Below are 20,310 nucleotides of genomic sequence, written 5' to 3' on the forward strand. Positions count from 1 at the left end.
GCGGTTCATTCCACACTCTCACGACCCTCTGAAGTTTCCCCTCGCGTTCCCTTTCTGACCTTTCACCTTAACCTATGACCACTGGTCCTAGTCCCACCCAACCTCTGGAAAAAGCCTGCTTACATTTACTCTATCTGTACCCCTTATAATTCTGTATACCTCTATCAAATCTCCTCTCAATCCTCTACATTCTAAAGAATACAGACCTTCCCTATGACTGAGGTCCTCCAAACTCAACAATATACTTGTAAATTTTCTCTGTACTTTTTCGACCTTATTTACTTCTTTTCTGTAGGCAGGTGACCAAAACTCCCCACAGTATTCCAAATTGTTCCTTGCCAAAGTCTAAAACAACCTAACATCCCATCTCCTTTACAGAATACCTTGATTTATGAAGGCCAATGTGCCAAAAGCTGTCTACCTGTGACACCAACTTCAATGAATTATGCACAGTTACCTGTATTCCCAAAGCCCTTTGTTCTACCACAATCTTCACAGTGCTCTACCTTTCACTGTATAAGACCTACCCAGGTTGTTCCTACCAAAGCGCAACACCTTGCACCTGTTTGCATTAAATTTTATCTGCCATTTTCAGCACATTTTTCCTGCTGATACAGATCCCTCTGCAAGCCATGATAACCATCCTCACTGCCACTGCATTCCCAATCTTTGAGTCATCAGCAAATTTGCTGATCTAGTTAGCCACATTATCATCCAGATGATTGACATAGGGCCCAGCCCCGATCCCTGTGGCACACCACTAGTCACAGGCCTCCAATCAGACAGGCAACTCTACTACCACTCTCTGGCTTCTCCCACAAAGCCAGCATCTAATCAAATTTACTACTGCATCCTGAATGCTGAGTGACTGAACCTTCTTGACCGGCCTCTCTTGCGGGACCTTGTCATATGCTGTACTGAAATCCATGTAGACAATATCAACTGCCTTGCCTTCATCCACTTTTCTCGTAACTTCCCTGAGAAACTGTATAAGATTGATAAGACGTGATCTACTTCCCATGAAGCCATGCTGACTATCCTTAATCAGTTCATGTCTATCCAACTACTTGTACATTCAGTCCTTTAGAATACTTTCCAATAACATTCCCACAACTAATGACAGACTCATCGGCATATCATTTCCTAGTTTATGTTTGAATGACTATGGCTTACTTGTTTCTTTTTGCAAACAAACATCAAGTAGATTTGACAACACAAGGCCTTTGTTCAATAACAAGTTTATTGGTGATGATTGGAGGCCAGGCATTACCACTTGCATGTTTATACACAGATGGTTGTTGGTATGGGCTGACTTGCACACAGGGTTGGGTTCAATGGCTTTTTCCAACGCTGCTTCCTCCCCTCACTCCTGCTCCTTCCCTATTCGTAACTGCCCCAAGGCCATTAAGAGCCATCAGTTCTGCTGAGAACCAAGAATTATTGAGTTTGTCAAGAAAAAATTGTTATTGTTTGTTGAAAGAACATAACATAAGAAATAGGAGCAGGCGTATGCATCCAGACCATGCACTCATCTCCACCTATCTGCCTTTCCCCATCACCCTTAATTTCCCTACTATGCAACAATCTATCCAGCCTATGCTTAAATATATTTCCTGAGGTAACCTCCACTGATTCATTGGGCAAAGAATTCCAGATTCACCACTCTTCAGGAAAAGCAGTTCCTCCTCATCACCTTAAATTTAGTCCCCCGAATCTTGAGGCTATAGCCCCTAGTTCTCATCTCACCTGTTGTGGAAACAACTTTCCTAATTCTTATAATTTTATATGTTTCTATTAGATCTACTCTCATTCTTATGTATTCCATTGAGTATAGTCTCAGGCGGCTGTCTCTCCTCATAGTCTCACCCCCTCATATCTGGAATCAACCTGGTGAACCTCTACGCTGCCTCCAAAGCAAGTATATCAGACCTGTTTGAATTTACCAATTGATAATCTGTTTTGACTCTGCCCTGCAGTACTGTCCTATGGTACCCTACAGTCGTAGACCAACAAATTATGAAGGTGATATGTTAAAGAAATAAGGTAGCCCTGGAAGGAGATGGTACCTTTGCTAAAGTTGTAATATTTGGCAGCAAATGCAGATGCTGATTCTGAGCTTTGTCTCTCACATCTATGAACCAGCCGACCTAAATATAGCGAACTTGGTCAAGAAATGATTCATCTGTGGTGTTTTCTTGATAGGTTTGTGTGACAGACATTGCCAGGGCTCTCTGCTACTGTCCTTTAGTAGACCAAGAACTCTTCCCCATTTTGAATTTTATCCATCTATGAGGCAATTGACATGTTCTCAACAATGAGACACGCCAAAAGCTGTGCAGGGAGCATATCAACCACTCAACATGCTCTTTTTTTCCCAAAAAGGATTGCAGATGCCTTTATCTCAGAATAATTGTGCAAACTATTTCTGATTAGCCTATCTGCAGAAATATGTCACCATCCTGTATATGCATTTTTCATACTGGCCTCATCAGTTACCCAAGAAATGACTGGACTGTAATGGGTGCATGTCATCCTCAGACCTGGAATTGTACTGGGCCAGGTTGCATGGTGCCCTCTGAGTCGGAATTGTACTGGACTAGGTTGCACGTCGTCCTCAGTCCCGGAGGGCAGGCTGAGAAGAATTGTATTGGACCAGTTTGCATGTCATCTTCAGTCCCAGAGGGCAGACTGAGAAGAATTGTATTGGACCAGTTTGCATGTCATCCTCAGTCCCAGAGGGCAGACTGAGAAGAATTGTACTGGACCAGTTTGCATGTCATCTTCAGTCCCAGAGGGCAGACTGAGAAGAATTGTACTGGACCAGTTTGCATGTCATCCTCAGTCCCAGAGGGCAGACTGAGAAGAATTGTACTGGACCAGTTTGCATGTCATCTTCAGTCCCGGAGGACAGACTGAGAGATTAGCTGTGAGAATTGATCATTCTGGAGTTTCTGCCTTCTGTAAAGCTGGATGCTGTCCAGATCCATAGTTTTGCCTCTATCTAGTACACTCAGTTTTATCTTGATAATATGGAGTGATTTGAGCTCTTTCATGGCAGAGATTAACAGGATGGAGAAATAAATCAGAGATCTCAAAAACACTATTGACTATGCCTTTGTGCTGCCTCGCTGCTCTTACAACCTGAATTTAATCTGGTCCTGCTGATGTAGTGTTTGCATATTCTTGCACTGCATGTGCTTCACTTTTCTCTCCTGTCCTAAAGTTGTGTAGATTGGTATTGGCTGCTCTGTATCACTCTTAAGAATCTGAGTGCAGTGAAATAGATTTGGTGTAAATTGGTACTTGATCAATGTGGACTTCATAGGGTGAAGAGTTTGTTTCTGTGTTGAATAACTCTGAATTTATGATGTGTAACATTGCCATCAAATTGTGAAATCTTATTTATGGGAATACTGATCATGGCAGAGCAACATCTAAATGAAAGTAAGATGTTTAATCTGTAGCAGAAACTGCAGGTGATCCATTGCCTTGATCCATCACCTTGAACGGTTGTTTCTGGACTGAAGGGCACCCTGGGACAATGATGATAATCACGCCATTACTCCTCTGCTGTGAAATTCAAGCGTTTGTTTGGGATGGGGTTGAACCTTGAGTGATGTAAACCCCGGGCTTAATGTTGAGGACAGCGACTTTCCTGTCTGGATCAGAGATGGAAATTGTCTGCAGCAAGCACTTCTGAAAGAATTTGTATTGAGGATTGCCTATTGCTTCAAGTTGCTTGATGACATTATTCACAGTTTCTGTTGATTAATTATGAAGAGACCAGTGCTGTTAGTTATGCTAGCTAGAATTAGTTTTTCATGGGTAGCCAAATGCAGGAGATACTTCCATTTGTTAGGTGGGTGTTGCTGTTGTGATTGTGTTATTTGGTAAAGGAATTGATGAACTTAGCTTGACTATGATAGCATCATAGTCAGAACCCCTAACTTTGGTTAAATGTAATGTACTTAACATTACCATGCAGTAATCCATATTGTATTGTGTACTAATCCAGAGTGGCTGAAAATGGGATAAGGCCAAATTAAAATAACTTCCAAGTGTTGGGAATCCAAATTTGAAAATGCTAGGCGAACTGAATGGTCTTGAGCTGAATCATTGACTGTCCATTTCCCTCCAATAATGTGGCCCGACCTGATACCTGTTCTCTCAGATATGCAGCAATGTTATAGCCATCTGTTTAAATAAAGCTGATGACGCGATTGGTCAGATGGCATCTGTGTAAAAAAAAACCCACGAAAAACAAAGTTAACTTTTCAAGTCAAAGACTTGTTAAGACTTCAAATATTAACTATTTCTCTTTGCACAGTTACTGTTTCACCTGAGTTTTCAGCATCCCGTTTTAATATCACCAACTTTATTCTACATTCATAGGAGAATTTCAATGCATGGTAGTTTTGTTGGAAGTCATGAGCCATGTATTTATGCTTGCTGCAACTTAGAATTGAATATTTCTCCTTGCACATTGCTCTTCTGAAATGTCCATACAGTTTAATCTTTTGATACATGGTTCCACTGCTAAAAGTTGGCATATTAGTTTGAAGGTGAATTTCCTGCTTTACGTAGCTGGTGTGGCTCTTAAGGTGACTTGAGAGAAATTCCAATGCTTTATTTTAAAACATTTCTTCAATGTCAGTTTTTAACCTGGCTTGGATTAACAGATTATAAAAGTCAGGTGATTAATTCAATGAGTTCACTGTTATTTTGTTTATATAAATGTAAAGCAGAAGTACTAAATTTGTGTAACAACTGCCCATTTTAATGAAATCTGTGCAATGTTTCTTTTTTTACTTTTAAGTACATCTGAAATGCGCACATTTAAACTAATGTGCATACAGAAAATATTGATGCAAATAGTATCTTGACTAAAAATAAAGCTTAAGTGTGGGATTTTCAAATGGTGGGATCTGTATTTGAAAGGAGTTTTTGAGGTGCTTGTTCTGGTGAATTTAGTTTGGTGTTGGATAACTGAGGTAAATTAATGTCTTTTAAAGTGTAGTTGTAATGTTGCATCATTGCTGTGAAGTTTTTCTAAACACTACTGTGGTAACCTTGTTCTAGGTACTTGACAGTAAGCAGGGCAGGTGGGGTGGTCATGTTGAAGAAAGTAATCTCATGTTGCATTGTAAACTGAAACTGGCTCTTCACTCAACCCTAGGACATCTAGGCAGTGAAGATGCATACATCAGGATGGTGTTCATTAACCATTGTTCTGCATTCAATACTATCATCCCCTCAAAACTAATCCATAAGTTTCAAGACCTAGGCCTGAATACCTCCTTATGCAACTGGATCCTCTATTTCCTCACCTGCAGACCCTGTTCAGTTCAGATTGGCAACATCTCCAAAATCACCATCAAAACAAGGTTGTGTGCTTAGCCTTCTGCTTTACTCACTTTATACTTAACAGTGTAAGGCTAAGCACAACTCCAATACCATCGTTAAGTTTGTTGATGACACCACTGCCATTGGCTGAATCAAAGGTGGTGATGATTCAGCATATTGAAAATCTGGCTCAGTGGTGCACGATAACAACCTCTCACTCAGTGTCATTAAGACCAAGGAGCTGATCTTTGACTACAGGAAGAGGAAACTAGAGGTCCATGAGCCAGTCCCCATTGGAGGACAAGAGGTGGAGAGGGTCAGCAACTTTAAATATCTTGGCATTATCATTTTGGTGGGCATGTAATGGGTCCTGCACATATGTGCCATTATGAAGAAAATACAGCAGCTCCTCTGCTTAAAGGTTGGCGAAGATTCAACATGTCATCTAAAACTTCAACAAACTTCTGTAAATCTGCAGTGGAGAACATGCTAACCGGTAACGTCATGGACTAGTATGGAAACACCAATGCTCTTGAATGGAAAAGTGTGTTTAAAAAAAAAAAAAAAAAAAAAAAATTAGTGGATACAGCCCAGTCCATCGCGGTTAGAGCACTCAACACCATTGAGCCCATTTATAAGGAGCACTGTCCCAGGAAGCAGCATCCATAATCAAGGACCTCCACCATCCAGGCCGTATTCTCTTCTTGCTACTGCCATCAGAAGATACAGCAGCCTCAGGACCCATACCACCAGCTTCAGGAACCATTATTACCCCTCAACTGTAAAGCTCTTGATCCAGAGCGGATGACTTCACTCATCTTCATTCACCCCTACACTGAAATGTTCCTACAACCTATGGACTCACTTTCAAGGGCTTTTCATCTCATGTTCTCAATATTTATAAGTTATACATCAATTACATGTGGCACTGGTTACTTTCACAATCTCTTTTTAAACTGTTGAAAAGTGAAAGTTCCTAACAAAGCTTGCTATTATTCTCAGTTTCCAGTTGGCCCCCACTGTGTTGGGCTTTCTTGGGCCGTTTTTGAGAGCAGTTTAGTCAGCTACATTGTTGTGGGTCCAGAATCACAGAGGGGCCAGCGAAGAATGGCAGATTTCCTTCCACGCAAGATGTTAGTGAATTTTATCATATGGTCGCTTTTACTGAAACATTGTTACGTTAAAAAAAATACTAGATTATTCGTTCAACTGAATTTAATTTCCCTAGCTGCTGTTTGTCTCTGTGTTGATTGTCCTTTAAGTTAAGTCACTTGGTTTGGTTGTTAATTTTTGGTTAGCACATAAGATATCCTGCATCACCACATCTCTCCTAAGCAGAAATTTTGCAGCAGACAGGAGTTTCAAGATGTGCTGCCCAACCTCTACTAAAGAAGCTGAAAGAAACTGGCAATATTGAGGACCTGAAATGCAGTTGTCAACCATGAAAACTGAGTGTAGGAAACAAGAAATACATCAAACTGATGTCTCTTGTAAATCAGAAGTTCCAGTCCTGCTATCATCTATGAACTCAGAGACCACTGGAAGCCAAATACACCCCTCTAGGGTCCAGAGTAGTCTTGTCAGGTGGTCTTCATGGAAGAGTTGCAGCCAAAAATTCATTCCTCTGTAGTGGAAACAAAGCCAAGAGACTTGCTTCAATATGCTGGAGGAACTCAGCAAGCCAGGCAATATCTATGGAAAAGGGAAAAGAGTACAGTTGATGTGTCAGGCCGAGAGCCTTCAGCAGGTTCTCCAAAAGTGTCTCGGCCTGAAATGTTGACTGTACCCTTTTCCATAGATGCTGCCTGGCCTGCTGAGTTCCTCCTGCATCTTGTGTGTGTTGCTTGGATGTCCTGTGTCTGTAGATTTTCTCTTGCAAGTGACTCACCTACACACAAAACATGAGAATGAGTGATGAACAATGGCAGCAAGGGCTCTGGACTGGTGAGTCAAAATTTTAAATTTTCGGCTCAACCAGGAGGTAGTTTGTTCATAGAAGAGCTAGAGCACTACATGGATGAGTGGCTGCAGCCAACAGTGAAGCATGGTGGAGGTTCCCTGCAGGTTTGGGCTGTATTTCTGCAAATGGAGTTGGTGATCTGTTCAGAATTAATGGATTCGCCATTGAGAAGTACAAACAGTTTCTTGTCCACTATGCAATAGCATCAGGGAGGTGTCTGGTCAGCCCCATCTTCATTCTGCAGCAGAGCAATGACCCCAAACACGTGACCAAGATCATAAAGAAGTATGTTCAGTGAAAAGAAGAACAAGGAGTTCTACAACAGAATCCTGATCCTGAGGCTGTCTGGAATTACCTGGAGGGAGAGAAGTAAGTGAGGCAGTCAAAGTCAGCAAAACAACTGTGGCAAGTTCTCTAAAATGCTTGGAACAATCTACCAGCTGATTTTCTTATAAAACTGCAGGACAGTGTACCTTAGAGAATTGATGCAGTTTTAAAGACAAAGGGTGGTCACACCAAATATTGATTTGATTTAGTTATTTTACTGTTTACTGTTTTTGATATTTAGAGACTTCTCATTTCATTAGCTTTGAAAGCATCTGCACTAAACAGAATATTATTTTACCTCGGCCTAATAGTTTTGCATGGGTGGCAGGGTGGAGGAACATCTATGTGGTGGTGTAAGGAGGTGTAATGTCTATAAGGAGGTGTAAGGCACCTTCCTTCCACTAACCTGCAGGTCATCCTTGGGGAAGGTGTAGCACCTGCTTAGCCTACCAATCAGGGTCTCATGAAGTCATAGGAGCAGATGGTGGATGGTTGTATGAGCAGCTGCTGTGTATCACAGTTCCTGGTTGTGCAACCACTGATGCCAGGCAGACAATCTCTGCAGAATTTTGATAATTACTGGGATCACCCGTCTTGTAAAGACACTGCCCAGCCAAAGGCAAAGGCAAACCATATCTGTAGAAAATTTGTCAAGAACAATCATGGTCATAGGCAATGATTGTCTATGTCATGTGTCATAATAGAAACTATTGAAAACATGATTACGTACCATGGTAGGTTTAAAACATTTCTTTTATACTCAATCTGATTCACAAGCAGTGAGGTATTTCTACCTGGCTTGGAATGGCTTAAATTAGGATAAAGCTGCAATTGCACTAATTTCACAAATCAATAATGTTAGCGGACTAATTGGGAGTGTAAGCACTACTGAGTTTGCACTCGTAGAATATAGAACACTACAGCTCAAGGACTAGCCCTTCAGTCCACAATCTTGTGCTGAGCTAATTAAATTAGTACTGTAATCAAATGCCCAACTAAGCTAGTCCCTTCTGCCTTCATCATGTCCATACATTCCATTTTCTACATATTCACATGCCTGATAGTCTCTTGAATGCCTCTAAATTTGCTGCCGCCGCCTCCCCAAGCAGCATATTATAGATATCCATCACTCTACAAGAAAATCCTACACAGCCCCTTTGAACTTAATTCCCTTACCTTAAGTGCATGCCTCTAGTATTAGACATTTCAACCCTGGGAAAAAGTTGCTGTATGTTTACTGTCTATGCTGCTCACAAGTTTATAAACGTTTTTCTGATCTCCCTTCAGGCTCTGACATGAGAAAACAGCCTAAATGTGTCCAAATCCTTCCTATAGCACATGCCCTCTATTTAAGGCAGTATCCTGGTGAATGTTTCTGTCAAAGCGTCAATGTGCTTTCTGGAATGGGATTACCAGAGCTGAATTCTATATTCCAGATGCAGCCTAACCATTGCAACATACCTTGACAACTCTTGAACTCAGTTCCTTTATTAATAAATGCAAGCATGCCATGTGCCTTTGCCACCTTTAAAGAAACTACAAAGTACTTGTACGAGATTTCTGCTGGATTGGAATCTTAAGAGATGGTGTTTGTGTTTTCTGCTTTCTTCTGGAAGCATTTTAGCCAGTTTGGAAAGCATTCACCAGTGTTGCTGGTAGTGCTAGTATGATCCTACTGTACACTTTAGGTTTATTTTTCTGTCCAATTCATATTTGGCACTTTAGTAGTGAGATTTTTTTGTGAAGTACTTGCTTCTTGGATATTCAGGAATGTATATTTTCCAAGATACCTGCATATCCGGAAGGAAACAATTTTACATTTTAAAAAATGATCTGAAATATTAGAACACCTCAGCAGTTCTGTATTGTTTCTTATAGTTAAACGCAGATTAAACCATAGAGGGTTCCCATTGACCTAAATTAGTCAATGCCAGAATTTGTTCCATTCACTTAGTGGATTCTGTGGATCCTAAACAGCATTGCTGCTTTTTCAGCATTCACCTTTGTTTTCTAACTTTTGTATGTTTATCAAGTATTTCATGTGCTAAGGTGCAGTAAGATTTGGTGTGACAGCTGTGATCTGCAGTTGTTTCCATCGTGGGTCAAATATAACATTCCTATTTTTTTTTCTTAACAATTTTCTTTGATACATGTATTTCTCTGCCGCATGCATTCTTTGTTATTCACTACTAGGTTTAAATAACCAATTTGCTGACAAAATCTAGATGTAAAATATTAACCAATATATGCATTTTCTATATTGCCACAGCATTGAGAATGATAAAATGTGAATCATTCATCAATCTTCAGTAGTAAGAGCAGTAACTTATTCTTAAAATTTGAAAGCCAAATATAACTATTACAATTGTATTGAAAAGATACAAATTGCATATACCCTTCTGGATGAAGAAGGGTAAATACTTGCCATTCTAGACTTGTAATCTCAATATTGTGCTAAGTATGCAACTTTAATAGAAGATTTTGTTATTCGTACTAACATGTCAGCATTTGATAACTTGGAAGTATCATGCTTGTATTGTGCTGAATATATGAAATTGGACATTTGCCCTGCATTTTGTGCTTTTATGTAAATCAGATGTTTACAAAAATCAGAGCTTTGGATTTCAAATTTTATTTATATTATATAACTATGCTCTGTACAACTCTCTGATTTTGGTACTTGTATTTTTTTAGGCGTTGATCCAGAATTGTACGAATTGACTACTTCTAAACCGGAAGGCTCTAATACTGTCAATCGATTGACTGATGCATTTGCTCGGCTAATGTCCACAGCAGAGAGAACAAGCACATCAAGCAGGTGAAAAAAAAAGCTTATTTTAAAATCCTATGCAACTAGCAGCTTGGACTACAGTTGTATCAGTTGGGTACTTTTTAAAATAATTAAATGTATTTACACAGTAATGATTGATGTACAAGTCTATTCATCATTTAATAGAATCCTGAAGTATTTTGTAAACCTGTCAAGTTTTATACAAAAGGTGAAAAGTATAAATGAATGGAGTGAAATTGCAGGGTCGGAATCCTGCAACTTTAATGCCACTATTCAAGAAAGGAGAGAGACAGCTTGAAGAAAACTGTAGGCTACATAGACTAATCTTTATCATTGGGAAAATACTGGGATCCATTATTAAGCATGTAATGCAGGACAAAAAATCCTTGAGACAATTGAATAGATCTATTAAAATATTATGAAGGGGAAATCATGCTTGACAGACTTGCTATAGTTCTTTGAGGAGGTAAGAAACAGTGGATAAATGTGATAAATTAGTGTACAGGGTTGGGGTGTGATATATTGGTATGCAGAGGGAATTGGCTAACAAAGAAAAGTCAGGATACGTGGGTCATTTTCATACTCAATCTGTAACATGGGATGCCTTTGAGGTCACTACTGGGGTTTCACATGGTTGTATTTATATTAATAACAGCACACAATAAACTTGCTGATGAGAGGAAGGTAATTAACAAATGGGAGGAGGCAGAGAGACATGGTGGGTAAATAAGTGGATGGGGAGTTGCCAAATGCCCTACATTGTAGGGCAATAAAATTATTTTACTTGGGAGGAATAATGAGAAAGATAATTACATAAAGGAAGTAAGGCTTCAAAATGTTGCAGTAGAAAGAGATCATGGAGATCTTGATGCATGAAACAGAGTTGTCATCCAATTTATAGACCTCTCACAAAATGATTCAAATGCTGTTGTTCCCTTTGCACCAACACTCACTCAAATCACCACTCCAACTTATAACATTTAAATAGGGATCTCCCGTTAATCAAATAATTGATCTTCCTCCTCTCTGCCCCTGGCGTGGGGATTTTCCTTATGATAGATAATCTGAGCAGTATTCACAACTTCGTATCCAAACTTCGTATCCAAATCCATTCTTATTTGCTTATCAGTTTAAACTGTTAATTCACTCTTATTGGCTCTGCTCCAATAATTAGCTAAATGGAGAAAGAATGACTTCAAATGAATGAGGTTTGGAGAGATCTAGATGTTCTAATGCATCTAAATGATCACAGTAAATTAGCATGCAGGTCTAAAAAGTAGTTAAAGGAAATGACACATTGGCTGTTATTGTAAAGGGGTTGGTGTTTAAGAACAGGAGATACCGTCTCAGTTGTACACACTGTGAGTGAGGCCACACCTGGAATGTTGCAATGTTTTATCCCCAGATTTATGAAACAATAAAATAGCAACTGGAGCCAGTAGGAAGGAGATTTATCAAATATTTCCTGGAATAACTGGTCCTATGAAGAGAGCTGGCAGTTTGGTTTGGTTTATTTTCCATAGTTTAAGAATGAGGAGTGACCTTATTCAAACATGTTGGACCCCCTAGGGACTTAACAAGGTAGATGCTAAGGTGTTTTCACTTAGAAGAGTTACGAACAACGAGTCACTTACAAGTGGCTGGTTAACAAAACTGAGATGTAAAGAAATTTCTTCTCCTAGAAAGTAGGGAGTCCCTAGAATTCTCTGCCCTGGTGTATTTAAGGTGAAGATCAGTAAATGAAAGATCAATGAATTGTGGGTTGTGCAGAACTTAGCACTTAAGAGTTTAGTCCACCATAAATCAGCCATGATTATAGTGAATGGTGGGCAGGATTGTGGAGCTGAGAGACCTACTCCTGCTATTTTCTTGTATCAATTACAAAATTGATTTAGTATTATCACAAAAACCAAGGTACAGTAAAAAACAGGACTGTGGAAGTAGACAAACCCTCATGTCTTTACTCTGCCATGTGGTTGAAGGAATGGAGAATGTTGTTTGTGAGATGGTTTTGTAACCTCCATTTTGTGAACTGGCCTTGCTCAGGAATAGCTGGATCAAAACTATTAAAAGTGGACATGATAAGCCCCTTACCAAAAGTCTACTAGAGACCATTTCCAAATAAGTTTGTGCTCTTTGGCAAGATAGAAGATGCAGGCTTATGAATAGAGCGGTCTGTGTCTTGACCTGAATTAACTTGAGCCTAACAACTGGCTGATCTGGCTACACTAGTTTGAACTGAGTCTGATTCAGGGAGAACAAGGGAAGACCTGAAGCTCAAGTCCTTATGAGAAGAGTGATACAGTAGTGCTCCAAATTCCACTCTTTTGAAGTGATTCTCTCTTCCTTTAGATACTCATTGGTATTTCGAAAAATGAGAGGTGATCTCGCTGAAGGATAGCCCTCTGGTGGATTGATAGGGTGGGCTCTGAGATGATGTTTCTCCTGCTAGGGTATCTGGAACTAGGTGCAAATTCAGAATAAGGAATCTCCTATTTAAAATAAAGGCAAGGAGCTTCTCTGAATTTCTTTGCTTCAGGGGGCTGTGGAGGAGTCATTGAATTGATTCAAGACAGACTGATATTCACAAGGTGCTGATGGATAGGGGGAGACTGGGGAAGGCAGTGCTGAGGCCAGGATTGGAACAACCACTATTGAACGGCAGAGGACTGGTGGGGCTATTCCGACTTCTTGCATGAGCAACATTTTATACCTTCTAAAATTCTCCTTTAAAAAAAATCATCTATTCTTATGAGCTAGATTTTGCATTTGTTATTTGAGACTGAATTCATTGAAATAGATCTGATGTCTATATTTTTGCAATTGAACATAGGAATTAAGAACTTAGTGTCTAATATGTTAAAAGAGTGTCATATCCTAATACTTTGTTTTTGAGAAAATGATGAATAATTAAACTTAATACTTCCTTGGTTTTCCATGAACATTCATAATTGTTTATGCTGAGCCTGGTTGCTGCCATGACTAGTGTAGAATGCCAGGGATTCCTACTGCTGACACCAGATTGTAAATAAAAGTAGAAAAGATACAATTAAATTCTAAATAATTGTGGGCAGCAGCAAATGCTAGAACTTTGCTGACTATAAGATCTAAGCAAATACCTCCTAATTTGGTTTGTGTTAAATTGTATTTGTTAATGTTGCCATGAAATTTCTGGGGTTTTTAGTGTTGGAGGGGCTATAATAAATACATCATTGATACCTTAACATCTTCATTAACCTTTAGGATTAACATTAATAATGATAAGATGAACTTGACTTCAATAAAAGTTAGGAGGATTTGTCCTTTTAAAAAACATTATTGAAACAATCAGAATAAAGGCTTAGTGTTGCATGTCTTATGATCATTGCAATTGAACTGAATTGACTTTATTACTTACATCATATACATGAGTAAAAATCTTTGTTATGTCTCTGTGTAAAAGTGCAATTGCACAACAGTTTCAAAGTAATTTTTTCTCTGCTTCATAGGAAACCAAAAAAGGAGGAAATTCTTAGTAATGAAGCTGCCCAGGTGATAGCAAGCCTTCCTGATCTGTCATTCATGCATGCCAAGGTGCTGATGTTTCCAACCACATTAACACCTTTGGTAAGCTCTCATGAAAAAGCAGACTGAGCGGTGGATCATAGTTTTAATTTATGAACATTTTAAAATATGACTTTCAGCTTTCTCAAAATTAAAACTAATCAGTTATCTGGATGATTTATTGGTCAGCAGTTCAGGAGTGTTCTAGTATGGATTATACAATAGTGTTGTATATTTATTTATATTGGTCATTTAAGGATGTTTATATTAAGAAAATCTGTAAATATCAGGTGGAAGGATCTGCAGATTATTTTTCTTTTGCTTTGTTGGGTTGTATAAATTTGTTTTGTTAGCTAATTTAGCAATGACTTTCATAAAATATTGGAAATCTGAATATTCAGATTCTGTTTAACACTGAAATCCTGGTGAATCTTTCAATGTTATATTTTATTTCTTATTAATTCAAAAAAAGTCCTCTAGGGTGTTTCAACGCCCCTTTGATAAAATATTGACTTCTACCGTTGTGTACCCTTTTTTCATCAAGCACTGGTCTGCCTGAATCCAATGAACTATTGAAGTAATTTCTAAAATTGTAAGTGCAGACAGCAGCTGAGCTCATTTCAGAATAAGATACTGTAATTCACAAGCCTGAGCTCTTTGGGGAATGAGGGACCAAGATTTTGCTCTGGTTATTTGTTTTATTTTGCCACTAATGCATATTTTATTGAGGATTTGCACAGTGTAAAGATATGGTGGACATAATCATAGTTTGCAATGATTGGGCTGTATGTACAGTAATAACTATGGATTGTAAATGGTGAAATTCCTATGGAAAAAATGATTCATTGAAGAACCTGAATAGGTTGATGTGCATGCCCAGGTTCTTTTATAACTGTAGTATGTATATTTACTTTTAGAATACAGAAAAATAAAAGATGATTTGAAGCAACCTTGTTCTGTGCCTTTCTTTGATGCAGAAGTAGCATCACTGGATGACAATCCAATGTTATGAACAGCATCTAGGTAACAGCCTTGGTGGGATAGGGCATACATTCACATCAAAGGAGAATTTATAAAACTATCCATTGTTCAAAAGACAATACATTAAAAACCCACATTGTTTTAGTGATGGATGTCTTAAGAAATAAAGTGTTGATCTAGCTTTGCAAATCATTTGTTTAGATGTAAATGCAGCAATTTAACTTGGGCCATGGAATTATTTCATTAATGTTGATGTGACATTTTTTATGATTCAAGATGATAGGCCTTCCCATTTTGCTGCTGGCTAACCCTTAAACCATGCCTCCAGGCACAACTGTTCCCACTCTCCTTTCCTCAGCATCTTTCATACTATTGTTGTTCTATGTTGCATCAGGTTTCATTCATCCATCATCCAATGTTTCTATAATGAGACACATTAAATACCAATTTTATAGATGTCTCCAGTGATTAAACGTTGCAGAGAAGAGGCATAGATAGCAACCCAAGTACTAAAGGAGAGGGGATGATGTTTAAAGAGGATGTGTGACAAGTTTTTAAATAGTGGAAGGTGCCTGGAATCAGCTGCCAGGTGTAATGGAGCTGATATACTCGTGATTTTAGATTGGCACCTAGATATGCAGGGAATGGAGGAGTGTGGATCATCTGGAAGATTAAGATGCAAGAGATCACTGGTGAATTAGCTGTTTGGATTCAGAACACAAGGTAGTAGTCAAAGGGGATTTATTCTAGTTAGAGGTCTGTGATTAGTGGTATTCTACAGGGATCCATACTGAGACCTCTGCTGTTTGTGATGTATCTGGATGGGTTAGTAAGTTTTCAAATGATATAAAGATTGGTGATGTAGAGAGTGTAAAAGACAGGCAAAGAATGCAGTGGGATATAGATATTGGCAGAGAAATGGCAGAAGCAGTTTATCCCAGCCAGATGTGAAATGTTCCTCTTGGTAGGTCAAAAGTAAATAGTACACTGTTAATGACAGCCCTTAACAGAGGGATCTTGGGACATTGAGTTCAAAAATCAGTAAGGTGTTGCAGCTTTGTAAATCTCTGGATGGGCTGCATCCGGAGTATTGCGTGCAAATTTAGTTGCCCATATTGGTAGGATGTCGAGGCTGCCGAAGAGGTTTACTAAGCTGTTGCCTGGATGAGAGGGCATTTGCTATAACAAGAGGTTGGGTTGTTTTTTCTAGAGTGGTGGAGGCTGATGAGGGGTCTGTTAGAAATGTATAATCTTATGAGAGGCACAGAGTAGACAGACAGTGTCTTTTTATCCCAGATTGAAATGTCTAATACTGGAGGCCATGCATTTAAGTGAGAGTGGGTATGTTCAAAGATGTGATGGGCAAGTGTTGCCTGGAATTACGGAGTTAGGAATATGATCATGTATTACCAAAATTAAGTGGGACTTAGATTTCTGGAGAGTCTTTCAGTCCTATAACATCACCAAACACTCCATGGTATACACTGGGGGAGTCTGGCTGTCAGATGAAGCACAGCTCTGAGTTAAACCTACCACTAAATATATTTTCCCCTCCTCCCCCCCCCCCACCCCATGCTTTCTGCAGGGATCACTCCCTCTCTGATTTCCTTGTCCATTCATCCTTCCCCATCAATCTCCCTTCTGGCACTTATCCCTTGCAAGTGGCCTAAGTACTAATCCTGCCCCTACACCTCTTCTCTTACCTCCATTCAGGGCCCCAAACAGTCCTTCCAGATTTGGTAACAAATCTGGTGAGGTCATCTAGTTTGACTGGTGCACCCAACGTGGTCTTCTCCACATCAGTGAGACCCGTCATAAATTGGGGGACCACTTCATTAAGCATCTCTACTCCATCCGCCACAAGTGGGACTTCCAACATGTGGTCTATAGCTTCCTCTAGTGCGAAGATGAGGCCACCCCACCCTCAGGGTCGAGGAGCAACACCTTGTATTCTGTCTGGGTAGCCTTCAACCTGATGGCATGAATATAGATTTCTCCTTCTGGTAAACAAAATCCCTCTCCTTGCCCCAGCTGTATTCCCCACTCTGACCGTTTAACTCTTCTCATCTGTCTATTACTGCCCCTAGGTCTTCTTCCATTTCTCCTATAGTCCCCATCCGGTCTGATTCCTCCTTCTCCAGCCCTTGACCTTTCCCACCCACTTGGCTTCACCTTTCACCTTCTGGCTAACTCCCTTCCCCTCTCCCCACCTTTTTAGTCTGGTGTCTCCCCCCTTCCATCTCAGTCCTGAAGAAGGATCTTGGCCGAAACATTGAGTATACATAATCTGTGGATGCTGCCTGACCTACTGAGTTCCTCCAGCATTTTGCTCTGAGTTGATGTTGTGGCTGAAACTGCATTCGAGCGACTGGTAATCCAGTATAGAGCTGCATGGGCCTGCACAAGCAGACGTGCCACCTTCTCTCCTGTATGAACATGATACCACTCAGGTCTGATGCCTTGGCCAATGATTATCCCTCACCCAAGGTTGCAGACTTGGATAATTCTTTCATGGGCATGACCCTTCTCACCATTGAGGACAATGCGTTGCCTCAAGAAGGCAGCATCCTTCATCTGGGTCAAGACCTTTTCTCATTACTACCATCAGGCAGGAGGTACAGGAGCCTGAAGATCCACACTCAATGTCTTAGGAACAGCTTCCTCCCCATTGCCATCTGATTTCTGAATGGTTCATGACTGCTGTCTTGTTATTTGTCATCTGCTCTATTTGGTGACTTTTTTGTCTTGCACTGTACTGCTGTAACAAAGCAGCAAATTTCACAATGTATGTCAACGATAATAAACCTGATTCTGATAAAGAATAACTGGCCGTGATAGATAACATTGCTCTTGTGTATGCTTGATGCATTGTTCTACTACAATATTGACTGCATTTTAGGATTAATTGTTACATGGTTTGGAGCAGTCTGATATTGTGATGGGTGCTATGTATAGGCAAGTCTTCTTACAGCAGATGAAACACTTCTGAAGTTGTGAAAAACACAACATCCAAGCTCTCACAAACAGTGATGTGATAGCAATGCAAATGTCTGTTTAGTGACCTTCCTGAAGAGATAAATATTGGTCAGGATACCAGAGATAGCACTACTGCTTTTTGATGTTCAACATCAACCTAAGCAGTCAGACAGAGCTTTGGATTAACACAGAAAGCTGATGGCAGCCTGGATATTAATGCACAAGGGCCAGCATTGGGGTTACAGCTGACAGCCTGGAGAGCTCGAACACTAGCTTACTTGACCATTGCTGGCTTCCGTCTCCAGAAAGCTGCAGATTGCCATATTCACGCAGCAGTCTTGGGAGGAGGAATGTGTGCATTTTGTGGCTGGTTGAATTGCAAGTAGTATAGTGAGATGGAGGAAACAAACTTGAAACTGGAACCTGTCTTCCTGGTTCCCCCACTGCCTACCTCTCACATCAGAACTGGGAGGCCATGGTCAGTCCCAAATGGGGAACCAGTCCCTCTAGTTCCCCATTTGAGACCGGTGCAGGCTGGTCCTGCCAGACTGGAAGGCAGCAGAAGCATGATCTGAAATTGCAGTCAAAGAAATGATGCAGATGGACAGCTCACCTTCAGGGTCTTGCAATAATGGAACCCCATGCCGATGACAAGACTTTCATACACCCAGTGACGAGCTGGTGAGAGCTGTTGAAGAGGCAGCTCTTATTGAAAGTGTGAGGGATTTCACAAAAGCAGGAGGATGCTGAGTGACTTAGGCACTAGCTTTGAGGTAAAGGCAGGTCAGGCTTTTGATTGTGGTCCTTTATTTCCAGATTTCCAGACAGAGTGGGGGCCAGAATAACTTACATTTAATGGAGAAGCAGTAGGAAATGAGGATTCCATTTGTGTAATATTTAATATGATATGGTGTTTTACACGAGTAGTAACCAAGCAACATTTGACACTATCGCGTAAGTATTAGGCCAAAGTTGTTTAAAAATAGATTTGTGTATCATTTTAAAAGGAAAAAGGGGGAAGGGAGAGTCAGGAGAGGAAGTTCAAGGATTTAGGTTCTGATAGCAAGAATGGGACTTGTGCAAAGATCATGGAGACTTTTTGAGCTAAGAAGTTTATAAAGGTATGGAAAGATAAGACCAAGGAAAGATTTTAAAGCATTTTTAAATGAGAAAATTAATTTCATGAAGGTTTAATTAAGAAGAACCAAAGCAACGTTCCTTTGCCTTGCATCTCAAATTGCTGCTGTTCCTCATGCAGTACTACTACAGCCCACGTGATGGAGCGCCCAACACATCAGGATCAAGTGATTGATCGCGATCACCAAGCCTGGCTATTCCGTCGCCAGAAATCTGCTGCGGTACAGAATCCGACTGCTTGCCAGCTTTGTCCTGTGTAGCACACATTTCACACTCCTCTTTGAATGAACACTTGCCGCCCTCTCTGTTTTCAATATCCTTTCCATAACAGTGTAGTGTAGTGACAGAGACCAGTATAATATTTTAAATTAGAAACTAATCCTAAAACATGCCACTGGCGTGTTTTAGACAAGGCACAGAGAAAGGTATAATAAAAGATTGTAAGGTGGGGGTGGGGTGGTGTTTAGAGTGGGGAGGCTGGATGATGTCAAGGGGCAGTCGGCAGGCAGAAGGATTGGCTGAATTTGGGTTCCTGGAGAATTCCCGATATAACAGGAGACGTTTGTGATCTGTCGTTTTCCCTTTATCTGTTTATCCATTTTCTCATTGTTAATCTTTGCTTGTTGCTATAGTAAGCAACATTCTCTGTACGTATTTTCATTTTCCTGTTAAAGGTCCTTCATCCTTCAAAATTTCATGTTGAATTTATTGGAGTCCTATTATGGCATGAAATAATAAAAGATCCTGAAGCATTAATTCCATTTCTCTTTCCACAAATACTTTTTGACTGGCTGAGCGTTTCCAGCATTTCCTGTCTTTGTTTGCCTCAGATTTCCATCATCTAAAATATTTCACGTTGAATGCGTTGTGGTCCCTTTCTGCAAGTACACTCAACGTCCTTGTCTCAAGTATTGACACCGTCTGCGTCCAACATCCGTTTACCTTGTTACTGCTATGGACATTCTTAGGAGCAATCTGAGTAAAAACATATAAGTAAAGAGCTGGGACGGATAGGGCTAAAGAAGGAAGAATCTAGTAGGAGAGGAGAGTGAACCATCAAGACAGGTAAGGAGGGGACCCAGACGGAGGTGATGGACATGTGAGAAGGTAACCAAAATATGGAATGTAAAAAGAAACATGGAGTGAGGGCGGAGAAAATACTGGAAGTTAGACAAATCTATGTTAATGCCACTCAGATGCAAAATGAGGTGTTGGCCCTCCAAACTGAGAGTGGCAGTAGAGGAGGCCATGG

The 20,310-nt window shown here is 40.1% G+C and overlaps 1 protein-coding gene across 2 annotated transcripts in view; it reads left to right on the plus strand.

Moving 5' to 3' along the window:
- Positions 1 to 14,913, plus strand: part of LOC132402972 (aftiphilin-like) — an 80,927-nt gene extending 66,014 nt beyond the window's left edge. For both annotated transcript variants that reach the window (XM_059986145.1, XM_059986144.1), the window contains exons 8-9: positions 10,325 to 10,448; positions 13,910 to 14,913. In XM_059986145.1, coding sequence (XP_059842128.1) covers positions 10,325 to 10,448; positions 13,910 to 14,054 — 269 coding nt within the window. In that variant the 3' untranslated portion in view covers positions 14,055 to 14,913. The remainder of the gene's footprint in view (positions 1 to 10,324; positions 10,449 to 13,909) is intronic.
- The last annotated feature ends 5,397 nt before the right edge of the window (positions 14,914 to 20,310 follow it).

The sequence above is a fragment of the Hypanus sabinus genome, chromosome 12, assembly GCF_030144855.1.
Source record: "Hypanus sabinus isolate sHypSab1 chromosome 12, sHypSab1.hap1, whole genome shotgun sequence".
Classification (NCBI taxonomy): Eukaryota; Metazoa; Chordata; class Chondrichthyes; order Myliobatiformes; family Dasyatidae; genus Hypanus; species Hypanus sabinus.